Raw genomic sequence first — 13,015 nt, forward strand, 5'->3', positions numbered from 1 at the left:
GAACATGTCCTATAAGAATTCAAAAAAGTAATGTTTACCTTTTTGCCAGTTTTTCTAAATGTCCTGTGGACATTTAATAACAACTTATGAGACACAAAATTTTAAATATATTTCTGGGGGATATAAGATTCTAAACCTATTACAATTAAGTTATTAATGATATCATTCAAGATGTCCCTATTCTTATTTTCTCTGCACTTGATAAAATATTCTCAGAGAAATGTTAAATGTCTCACTATGATTATAATTTTTTCTTTTCCCTTATATTTCTTCTGGTTTTTGCTTTATATATATATATATATATATATATATATATATATATTTGTTAGGTGTCTAATGGTTTATGATGTCTCTCTTCTTTGTGAATTGTACCTTTTATCATTAAAAATATTCTTCTTTGTTCCATTTAACTTCTGTGTGTCTTGGGTTTTTTCACATGTTAATCAATGCCTTCCTTGCTCTCTTTTTTGTTTGCATTTTTCTGGTACATCTCGGACCATTCTTTTAGTGTCATCATTTTGGTTTCACTTAAAATGTCTCTTATCAACAACATTTAGACTGTTCTTTGCTCAATTTGAGAGTCTTCGTTTTTTATTGGGGGGATCTAACCTATTTACATATAGGGTGATAGTTTAGATAGATTGGGCTTATTTCTACCCTCTTATTCTTTGTATTTTTGGTTAATTATATATTCATGTTACTTCCTCCTGTACCTTTTATTTTTCCAGAATGATCCAGCTTCTTCTTCTGTAATGATGTGGAAGTCATGTATCCTGTTTCTATCTTGCTAGAGCTTATCTGTCAATTTTATTAGATACATCTAAAAAATTAATTTCAAGGCATCAACAGTAGCAATAAAAAGATAAATACTAATGTTGGAAGAGAGTAATGAAATGGGCATTTTTACACATTATTGGTGGGAATGTAAAATCTTACCCCATGGTTCCAGGTGTTTATAGTGAGGGGGTGGGGGAAGTAGCCCTGATTACGTGGCTTAAACCAGGGAGGGCCTGGGGCTATCTCAGTCTCATCCAAGCTACCAATGTCGATGAAATTTCCAAATGAAAAGCCAAGTATTCTTGGTGAGAAAGGATGAAAACAGATGTTGGCATGGCAACCAGTACCCTCTACAATGGTCATTGTAGCATTGTTTACAACTGAGAAAACTTGGAAGCAACCTAAATCATAGGGAATTGGTTACATTATGGAACATGTGCACTATTCTTTTGTTCTTCTGGGGCGATCAAGAGAATCTTGATTTGGGAATTCCCTGGTGGTCCATTGGTTAGGATTAAGCTCTCTCACTGCCGGGGCCCCAGGTTCCCGGGTTTGATCGCTGGTCAGGGAACTAAGAACCCGTATGCCTCACAGCGCGGCCAAAATTAATAGAATCTTGATTTGCACAGAGCTTTGGAAGATAGTGGGGTCTCCAGAGGCATAGATAGGAGAATAAGACCCTGGGGCTAGAAAGTCATGGAAAATTTTGGGTCTTGTGCAATGAATGTCAAGTCATGAGGGAATAGATATTATAAGGAAGTTCAAGTAACTGACAAGCAAAGAGGAAAACTGACCAGAGAAGCAGATATTCAGAGAGGAACAGAAAAGTCATGAGTAGTCAGACCCTTGATTTCTGCTCTTTCTGAGGTCTGGTTTTCTGTTTTTTGGGGTTATTACGTGTATCACTTCAGTAGACCTCCTTTTCCCTGAAATAACATGAGTCCCTATTCCTTGCAAGCAAAAGGCATGTCATGGAGATAAAATCAACATATTGTGACAGTGTGAGGGCTTATGACAGACCTGCATTTAAAGATAAGAGGCAAGTCAAATTATCTGGTAAGCCCTTTATCCTAATCTACATCTCTGAGCTCAGCCTACTCTACTAGCTGCCATCCCTCCTCTGTGCTCCTTTTGTCTCTCACAAACTTCTCTCTCACCAAAGTCCTCTTTCCCCCTAATTTTTAACCTTCCTTCCTTTTTCCCTTGACTATTTCATATGATCTCAACTGTCATCTTTGAACAGACGATGCCCAGAGCTCTCTTTTGAGCTCCCAGCCTGTATTTCCTTGGCTCTGCTGGACATTCCAACTCCGTTGTTCTTCCGCCTCTTCCAAAGCAGCATGTCTCAGAGCTCATTATCTTTTTTCCAAAACTGGCTCTTCCTTTTGTATTCAGTTAATGGCACCATGATTCCCTCAGGAAACCAGACTGGTACACCTTTTTCTCTCTTCTTTCCCTTGACCCCATCCCTACTTCACCCAGTTAGTTGCTGAGTTCTGTCATTTTGTATCTGAAACATTACTGCATTTGACCCATATCCCCCTTTCCCACTGTCACTCCTTTTGCTCAGATCTGTTTTGTTTTTTAAAATTTTTTGGCCATGCTGCGTGGCATGCAGGATCTTAGTTCCCTGACCAGGGATTGAACCTGAGCCCCCTGCATTGGAAGCACAGTCTTAACCACTGGACCACCAGGGAAGTCCCATCAGATCTATTGAAAGTTCCCTCAGGGCTTTAGTTTTTCTAATTATCTGACCATAGAAAACCACCTGTGTAAATATCCAGGCAATTTTTTTTTTTAAAGTCTATGTGTAGGCTAGGATTGGATAGATATAGGACAAGGCCAGTTATTGCAAGAAACGTATGTCTAGAGTTAGGGAAAGTTGTTAAGAATTAGGGAGGGACTTCCCCAGTGGAGCAGTGGTTAAGACTCCACGCTCTCAAAGTAGGGGGTCTGGATTCGATCCCTAGCCAGGGAACTAGATCCCACATGCATGCTGCAACTAAGAGTTCGTATGCCACAACTAAGGAGTCCACAAGCTTCAACTAAGGAGCCCACGAGCCACAACTAAGGAGCCCACGAGCCACAACTAAGGAGCCTGCCTGCTGCAACTAAGACCCGGTGCAACCAAAAAAGAATTAGGGAGTAAGCCTGAAAAGATAACTAGAATAATTATACGACTAAATAGGAGAGAAGAGGGGATAAGGCTCGAAGAAAAGACAAACTGGACACAGAAATATTTTTAGTATCCCCAAGGAATGCTGTACATGTTTAGTAGTGGTAAATTGGGTAGCATTCTGTAATTCTGGAAACAGCATGGGAGGAGCTGGAGGTAACAGGGTACAGCAGAGGTAGGGATGGCTCCATGTGAATTGCGATGGGTCTAAAGAGAGTCAGGGAGCATGGATAATTTGGACCATCTCCACTTCTGTAAACTTTGACAAATTAAACAAAGCTTAAGTCTCACTGGTCTGGCTAGCCGATGTGGAAGAGGAAAAATGAAGCCATCGATCTCAGGTGAATTGGGGTCTGCATTTCCTGAGCCCCATAGCATGTGAGAATGGTCAGGTTGTTTTAGAGAGCTCTGAGCCAACAGGCTCAGCCTCAACCTCAACCTTAGCCTCAGCCCCAATCTACCTGCACACGGCTTTCCCCATTTGATTCATCCTATATACGTTAATGGATTAATCTTAGCCAATTTCAGCTCTGGTCTTGTCACTCTTCAGCTAAAGAAATTTCACTAGCTTCCCACAGACTCAAGAGTAAAATCCCAATACAATCTTCAGACTAGCTTTCAAGGAAGTATGATAGATGTAAAAGCAATAGATTTTGGCATAGAAGACCTGGGTCCAAATACTGGTTCTGACAACTATCTATGGGGCCTTGGTCAAGTTATTTTAATTATCAGAGCCTGCTTCCTCATCTGTAAAATGTAGATGATACTCAATTTCACACAGTTGTTGTGAGAGATAAAGAAGATAACATGTATCTAGTACACAGTACCTTGATCAATAATTTCCTCCTTTCCTTACTTCATTACCCAGCTTCAACTTACTTTTTCTAAAATTATTTTTATCCGTATTTCTCTTTATGCACTATTGGTTCTAGTAAAACAGAATTGCTCACATCCCTGGTATCACACCAGATTCTTCAGAGATCTCTGCCTAGGTTCGTTTGCCATTTCATTCTATTCATTCAAAAATATCCATTAAATGACTATGAGGTGCCAGGTGCTGTTCCAGACCCTGGGGATCTTAAAGTGAACAAGTTAGATGGAGTTTTCTTTCTAGACTGCAGTCCTTCTCCATGGATTGCTCTTTCCCCTACACAATGAAATTCTGTCTTTCAAAATTTAATACAAATGCTTCCTCATTCATTCAACAAATACTCGCTGAACACTTACTATGTGCAGATTCTTGACTCAGGCAGTAAGGATACAACTGTGGAAAAGATGCCACTCATTCAGCATGTCGTCTGTGGAGAACATGGACAAGTAAAGAGGCTGCAATGAGGGTGCCATAAAGAAACATCCTAGAGGAGATGTCTAAGTGCTTCCCAGAGTTTCTCACATCAGAGCACACACAGGTGTTTGTTCTTGGCTGGAGATGACTGACCAGGATGTCTAGCTACCCCAGGCTCTGCCTGGCCACCCCAAGGATTGAGGGGAGGGGGTGGTCACTGTCTCAACACACTGGTACTCCATTCACAACATACTTGTTGGTCTGGTCTAGGCTAACACCTGAAGGATAAGTAGATGCTAAATAGGAGAAGAGATATTCCGGGCCTTTCACTTATTTAGTGAATCTACTAAATACTTATTATATAAATACTTTATTATATAAATACTTTATTACATAAATACTTTCTACTTATTTAGTGAATCTACTATGTGCCAGACACTGTGCCCAGGGCTAGGAATACAACAGTGAACACAGAACCTGCCCTTAAGGAACTTTTACTTAAGGGATACAGACAAATGGACAGGCAATTACAATATTGAGGTAAGTGCTCTGATGGAGATAAGCTCAGAGGGCTATGGGATCTTACCCAGGTGTGAGAAGTCAGAGATTTACAGGGTGGTAAAATTTAACTTTAGACCTTCAAGTAAGTGGTGGGAGTGGGAGGTGGGCAAGGCATTCCAAGGAGAAGGGAATATGGTAGAAGTGAGATAATCACGGCACATTTTCACCTTGCTATCCCCCCAAACCCTATGCTCAATATGCCATCTTCATCCACACCTCTATGCTTTGCCCATGCTCCCCTTCCCTGCCAACGCATGTTCTGGAAGCCAGCTCAAGTCACTTCCTCTTTGAAAGACTTCCCCAGGCAAAATTAGTCATTCCCTCCTCTCTCCTACGCTGATGACTCTACTTTATGAACCAAAAATCTGGACACATTGTCTGACAGTGAATTCTTTTTCTGATATGTAATTTTATTAGATGCTATAGATAACGGAAATTAAATCATGTTTTATTCATTTAACAAGTTGTCTTTAGTAAACAGAAAAACAGAGAAAACCACCAGATATTATATACTATATATTATCTGTGTCATTATTTTTGTTATTCATCTACTGTCAAAATTGATGGCAATGTTGTGTATATACGAATCTAAACAGTTTATCATGTTAAATAACTGTTCATTTTAATTTTTGCTACTATTTCTATGCTAGGCTCTGAACATTTACTTGTATTATGATGATTTTTTTTAACTTTTAATGGTTGTTCATTACTTTTCTGATTGTCTGACATACTGTCAGAGAGAGGATAACTGGAATAATATGTTTGGAATATTCTCTCAACAATAATCTCTAAGTATTTTCATTAGTAATTTTTACAGTCTCCTTATTTGGGTCCAGTTCCTTCATTTTGTGACTCTTCTATGTAAATTACTTCTCTCCTGGTACTGTGCTCTGATCATATAGTGGTGAGCAAGGAAGACAGGGTCCCTGACTCAGTAAGTAACTGTGTTCTCACTGATCAGCCCTCAAGCCTCTCGTGTATTAACCCCTCTGCTTCTGAGCAGATCCACTATTTTCTGGATCTACAGCTCTCTTCCTTTCCCACTGCTATAGTTCAAGGTCTTATTATCTTCCACCTCCAATTAAAAAAAAAAAAAAGCTCTGCCTAACTGGTTTCTTATCCATCCGACTATTCAACATGAGATTTCTAAAATGCAAATCTTTGGGCTGATTTTCAATTGCCCACAAAATTAAGTCCTGACTCTCGGACTTCTACGTAAACCCCTGCGGAACTTCTCTCTGGGTATAAGACCTGTCTTATCTCTGGGTATTGTCGAACTTGCACCCAAAGTTCAAGCAATGTCTTACTGCTTGCAGTAAGTACAGGACCTACCTGTTCGCGGAGTTTTGTCTGCGAGGAGAGGATCTGGGGGCGGTTACTAGGAGATTATCAACCATTAAAGGAAGAGCCTACACTAGAGGCTGGAAATGGGACGCCTCAAGCTTGCTGTGAAAGTACACATTTTTTCCCCAGTCGTAAGTAGATCCCATTTTTGTGATCTTATAATGCCCTCTCTAGCTGAGCCATTCTCACTACCTAATTCCAGACCCTTTCTGACCCACAGCATCAAAAGGAGCTGTGCTTTTAAGCCTCCATTTTTTTGTTTCTTAAGTTCCCTGGGCCTGGGACGTCCTTTACCTCCCAGCAGGCCTCGCGAGCCCTTATTCCGTGTTCACGATTCGGGAAACTTTCCTTTCTCGCTCGCCCACTCAGCCTCCCCACGTGGGGCTTCTACCCTCTGGTGCGCTTAAAGTTCTGTGACCGCAGGCCTGACACCTGCGGTGGTGCATTTAGCTACTGCTCCACCAGGCCCGTGAACCGCCTGCACCTGAACCATCACCGATGCCCCGCACCATCCACTGCACGCCACAGGAGCTCCCGGCTCACGCCGGGACTGCAGGGACGGGTAATCCGTCTTCCGGGGTCGCCGATGAAGAGCTGCCTCCGGTCACGTGACGCGACTGTTATCACGCGGGGGCGGCTCACCTGACCAGGGTGTCACGTGGCCCGGCCCTCTGGGAGAGAGGAGACCAGCGGGCTATGGCAGGCTCCGCGCTCTGGTTTTCGCTGCTGCTGGCGGCAGCGTTCGCGGAGCGGGCGACGGCCCTGTGGCCATGGCCCCAGTACATCCAAACCTCCGAGCAGAGCTACACCATCTTCCCGCACACCTTCCAATTCCAGTACCACGTCAGTTCGGCCGCGCAGGTAGGCTGCTCCGTCCTCGACGAGGCCTTCCAACGCTACCGTGACCTGCTCTTCGGTTCCGTGTCCTTCCACTTTCCCCAACCCATGGGTGAGTCGGACCTGTCCCGTCTCGTTCCCGGGCTCCGAGAGGGCCTTCCTTGGGACAACTCCCCCAAACCTCCTGAAACGCCATTCCTTTGGCTTTTGACCAACCCTCTAGTCTATCCCAGTCCTCTAGCCTCCACTTCCACCTGCCCTTTTTCCCCAGCTGTCCTGTCAGCCTCCCCAAGGATTAGTCCCCCACCTCCATTCACTGAGCTGACTTCTGCGGCCAGGGCTTATCCGGAATCCTGTCCTCGGGCTATGTATTTTCACCAAAAATCTCTGCTTTAGGACTGCAGTTCATTCAGGATAGCAAATTACTGAAAATACGGTGCCAGTAGACATCTGACCATGTTCAAGTGTCGAGGGTCCTAGTGAGGCTGTGACCAGGGCTGGGGAGAGGAGACCAGAGCTGACACTCAAAATTGGTTAAGACAAGACAAGAGAGATAAGCAAAATTACATAAAAGTATCTGACACATAACATATTAGGTAAATGTTTAAACTGTGAGAAAAATCATAGAACGCTTGCACGAGGAAATGCGTTTTGAGCAGCCACTGAAAGTGAGGTGGTGTATGTACAGAAATTGGCCAGGACGGAAAGGACGGTATTCGAGGGAGGAAGGCAGGCTTAGGCAGAAGCACAAAGGGTTATGATTGAGCTCAAAGTTCTTGGCTGGTGTGTGTCATGAGGGTGGAGGGGGCTCGGGAGGGGTGAGGTTGGGGCGAGTGTGGGATTGAAATGAAGAGTCGGGAGTGCTTTGGATATGGGTTTCATCTGAAATAGCAGGGGCCGGTAGTTTTCTTTAAGGCAGCTGCTGAAAATTGTGTTTGAGGATGGTTATTTCACAGCGAATAGAAGAGTAGACTCATGAATAGAGTCAGCAATGCAAAGAAATAAAATTCTAGCTTACGGGCTTAACATTTAGAATTTTCTCGAAACTCTCCTGGAATCTAGTTCTCTGGTTATGAGGTATAGGTGTTTATGGAGGGAAGCCATATTTATGGTTGAGCCGTATGGTAGTGTCATTTTTTCTGGCATTTTAAGTATGCTTAAATTACTTTCAAAAGTTGTCATATGAGGGACTTCCCTGGTGGTGCAGTGGTTAAGAATCCACCTGCCAATGCAGGGGATATGGGTTCGAGCCCTGGTCCAGGGAGATCCCACATGCTGTGGAGCAACTAAGCCCGTGCACCACAACTACTGAGCCTGTGCTTTAGAGCCCACGAGCCACAGCTACTGAGCCCGTGTGCCACAACTGCTGAAGCCCGCATGCCTAGAGCCTGTGCTCCGCAAAAAGAGAATCCACCACAACGAGAAGCCCGCCCATCACAACGAAGATTAGCCCACACTAACCACAACTAGAGAAAGGCCACACACAGCAATGAAGACCCAATGCAGCCAAGAAATATAATTAATTTTTAAAAAGATGTTTAAAAAGTGTTGTCATTTGATATGTAGAATTAAAAGTATTTAATCAAAAAAATGGCACTTAGAGTGTGACAGATGATTTAGGTAAAGAAATAGCATCAAAGGTAGTTCTTCACTGGTAAGATGCATTAGGCCAAGGAGGATAAAAGGTATGCTCTTGTGTCCATGGTCGATCACATACTTCTCTGAATCTTTCATGACAAGTAATAGAATGCTTCACATAAAACTGGCACTCAGAATATGTTTATTTTGGTATAGAAAAGTTAGGGACTGACTTAAATCTGTCACCTAATTGGTGGTTTGGTATCTGCCTATTCCAGTGCTGGGCACTCAGTGGTTACAGGAAAAATATATGACCCAGTCCCAAGCTTTGCAGTCCAACTGGGGAATATGAAGCAAAAGGATACAGTGTGTTTAAATTGCTTAACAGACACAGGGAACTATATTCACTATCCTGTAATAAACCATAATGGAAAAGAATATGAAAAAGAATATATGTATCGATACATATGTATAACTGAATCACTTTGCTATACACCAGAAACCAACACAACATTGTAAATCAAATATACTTTAAAATAAAAGGCTTAAAAGGTAATTAGAATGTTTACTAGTATTATATAAATTAGGATAATTCCTATACTTCTAAAAATTAAGTCTTTACCTGCATTGCTATAGGACTAGAGTTGAATCAAGAAAAGAGAAATAGGGAGGTTATGTGACAATGGTGTGCTGTAAATTCCCTAATGAAACAGATTTAGAGACAGACAAGAAACTAAATAAAATGTTCATTTCAATTTATTACCTCCCTGTAAATGAATTTGCTCTGTTAGTTGAGGGGTCTTATCCAACGACAGAATGAAAGGTGTTTTGGGTGAACATTACCAAAGATAGACAAGTAACTTCTTTCTCTGATGTTCCTCCTATGGAGTCTTCTCTTTGGAATACAGGTTCCTGGAGAGGCTTTCAAATGACTTGAGCCATAATCCTATTTCTGCAAAAAGAAGGAAAATCTGTGGAGGAAAACAACATCAACAAAGCCCAGACTGTAGTATATTTCCCTATGGGGTTGATTTTAGTAAAGAAAACAACATATGCAAGTTAAAACTTAGCTAAAGCTTCTCCTCCAGATAACTTCCTTCCTTGTAGGCTTTGGGCCAGTGTCTTTCTTCTTTTTTTTTTAATATTTGAATTTTATTTTATTTATTTTTTATACAGCAGGTTCTTATGAGTTATCCATTTTATACACATTAGTGTATACATGTCAATCCCAGTCTCCCAATTCATCACACCCCCACCCCAACCCCACGCCGCTTTCCCCACTTGGTGTCCATACGTTTGTTCTCTACATCTGTGTCTCTATTTCTGCCCTGCAAACCGGTTCATCTGTACCATTTTTCTAGGTTCCACATATATGCATTCATATACGATATTTGTTTTTCTGACTTACTTCACTCTCTATGACAGTCTCTAGATCCATCCACATATCTACAAATGACCCAATTTTGTTCCTTTTTATGGCTGAGTAATATTGCGCTGTATATATGTACCACATTATCTTTATCCATTTGTCTGTCGATGGGCATTTAGGTCACTTACATGACCTGGCTATTGTAAATAGTGCTGCAGTGAACATTGGGGTGCATGTGTCTTTTTGAATTATAGTTTTCTCTGGGTATATGCCCAGTAGTGGGATTGCTAGGTCATATGGTAATTCTATTTTTAGTTTTTTAAGGAACCTCCATACTGTTCTCCATAGTGGCTGTATCAATTTACATTCCCACCAACAGTGCAAGAGGGTTCCCTTTTCTCCACACCCTCTCCAGCATTTGTTGTTTGTAGATTTTATGATGATGTCCATTCTGACTGGTGTGAGGTAATACCTCATTGTAGTTTTGATTTGCATTTCTCTAATAATTAGTGATGTTGAGCAGCTTTTCATGTGCTTCTTGGCCATCTGTATGTCTTTGGAGAAATGTCTATTTAGGTCTTCTGCCCACTTTTGGATTGGGTTGTTTGTTTTTTTAATATTAAGCTGCATGAGCTGTTTATGTATTTTGGGGATTAATCCTTTGTCCGTTGATTCATTTGCAAATATTTTCTCCCATTCTGAGGGTTGTCTTTTTGTCTTGTTTGTAGTTTGCTTTGCAAAAGCTATTAAGTTTCATTAGGTCCCCTCTGTTTATTTTTGTTTTTATTTCCATTTCTCTAGGAGGTGGGTCAAAAAGGATCTTGCTGTGATTTATGTCCAAGAGTGTTCTTCCTGTGTTTTCCTCTAGGAGTTTTATAGTGTCTGGTCTTACATTTAGGTCTCTAATCCATTTTGAGGTTTTTTTTGTGCATGGTGTTAGGGAGTGTTCTAATTTCATTCTTTTTTTTTTTTTTTTTTACGGTATGCGGGCCTCTCGTTGTTGTGACCTCTCCCGTTGCGGAGCACAGGCTCCAGATGCGCAGGCTCAGCGGCCATGGCTCATGGGCCCAGCCGCTGCGCGGCATATGGGATCTTCCTGGACCGGGACACGAACCCGTGTCCCCTGCATCGGCAGGCAGACTCTCAACCACTGCGCCACCAGGGAAGCCCTAATTTCATTCTTTTACATGTAGCTGTCCAGTTTTCCCACCATCACTTATTGAAGAGACTGTCTTTTCTCCATTGTATATCTTTGCCTCCTTTGTCATAGATTAGTTGACCATAGGTGTGTGGGTTTACCTCTGGGCTTTCTATCTTGTTCCAGTGATCTATATTTCTCTTTTTGTGCCAGTACCATATTATCTTGATTACTGTAGCTTTGTAGTATAGTCTGAAGTCAGGGAGTCTGAGTCCTCCAGCTCCGTTTTTTTCCCTCAAGACTGCTTTGGCTATTTGGGGTCTTTGGTGTCTCCATACAAATTTTAAGATTTTTTGTTCTAGTTCTGTAAAAAATGCCATTGGTAATTTGATAGGGATTGCATTGAATCTGTAGGTTGCTTTGGGTAGAATAGTCATTTTCACAATGTTGATTTTTCCAATCCAAGAACATGGTATATCTCTCCATTTGTTTGTGTCATCATTGATTTCTTTCATCAGTGTCTTATAGTTTTCTGAGTACAGGTCTTTTACCTCCTTAGGTAGGTTTATTCCTAGGTATTTTATTCTTTTCGTTGCAGTGGTGAATGGGATTATTACCTTAATTTCTCTTTCTGATATTTCATTGTTAGTGTATAGGAATGCAAGAGGTTTCTGTGCATTTATTTTGTATCCTGCAACTTTACCAAATTCATTGATAAGCTCTAGTAGTTTTCTGGTGGCATCTTTAGGATTCTCTATGTATAGTATCATGTCATCTGCACACAGTGACAGTTTTACTTCTTCTTTTCCAATTTGTATTCTTTTATTTCTTTTTCTTCTCTGATTGCCATGGCTAGGACTTCCAAAACTATGTTGAACATAGTGGCGAGAGCGGACATCCTTGTCTTGTTCCTGATCTTTGAGGAAATGCTTTCAGTTTTTCACCATTGAGAATGATGTTTGCTGTGGGTGTGTCGTATACGGCCTTCATTATGTTGAGGTAGGTTGCTTCTCTGCCCACTTTCCGCAAAGTTTTTATCATAAATGGGTGTTGAATTTTGTCAAAAGCTTTTTCTGCATCTATTGAGATGATCATATGGTTTTTATTCTTCAATTTGTTAATATGGTGTATCACATTGATTGATTTGCCTATACTGAAGAATCCTTGCATCCCTGGGATAAATCCCATTTGATCATGGTGTATGATCCTTTTAATGTGTTGTTGGATTCTGTTTGCTAATATTTTGTTGAGGATTTCTACATCTATATTCATCAGTGATATTGGTCTGTAATTTTCTTTTTTTGTAGTATCTTTGTCTGGTTTTGGTATCAGGGTGATGGTGGCCTCAAAGAATGAGTTTGGGAGTGTTCCTTTCTCTACAATTTTTGGGAAGACTTTGAGAAGGATGGGTGTTAGCTCTTCTGTAGATGTTTGATAGAATTCACCTGTGAAGCCACCTTGTTCTGGACTTTTCTTTGTTGGAAGATTTTTAATCACAGTTTCAATTTCATTACTTGTAATTGGTCTGTTCATATTTTCTGTTTCTTCCTGGTTCAGTCTTGAAAGGTTATACCTTTCTACAAATTTGTCCATTTCTTCCAGGTTGTCCATTTTTATTAGCATAGAGTGGCTTGTAGTAGTTCCTTAAGATGCTTTGTGTTTCTACGGTGTCCGTTGTAATTTCTCCTTTTTCTTTTTTTTTTTTTTTTGCGGTATGCGGGCCTCTTCACTGTTGCAGCCTCTCCCGTTGCGGAGCACAGGCTCTGGATGCGCAGGCTCAGCGGCAATGGCTCACGGGCCCAGCCGCTCTGTGGCATGTGAGATCTTCCCGGACCGGGGCATGAACCCGTGTCCCCTGCATAGGCAGGTGGACTCTCAACCACTGCGCCACCAGGGAAGCCCCTCTCCATTTTCATTTTTAATTTTATTGATTTGAGTCCTCTCCCTCTT

The 13,015-nt window shown here is 41.5% G+C and overlaps 1 protein-coding gene across 3 annotated transcripts in view; it reads left to right on the plus strand.

Annotated features, from left to right (window-relative positions):
• Positions 1-6,742: 6,742 nt before the first annotated feature.
• HEXA (hexosaminidase subunit alpha) overlaps positions 6,743-13,015 on the plus strand; it is a 38,602-nt gene continuing 32,329 nt past the window's right edge. The window contains exon 1 of one of the 3 annotated variants that reach the window (XM_079912269.1): positions 6,743-7,092. In XM_079912269.1, the coding sequence (XP_079768395.1) occupies positions 6,840-7,092 (253 nt within the window). In that variant the 5' untranslated portion in view covers positions 6,743-6,839. The remainder of the gene's footprint in view (positions 7,093-13,015) is intronic. The other 2 variants (XM_079912268.1, XM_079912270.1) reach the window with 2 other exon arrangements.

Source organism: Stenella coeruleoalba (genome assembly GCF_951394435.1).
Source record: "Stenella coeruleoalba genome assembly, chromosome: 2".
NCBI classification, from domain to species: Eukaryota; Metazoa; Chordata; class Mammalia; order Artiodactyla; family Delphinidae; genus Stenella; species Stenella coeruleoalba.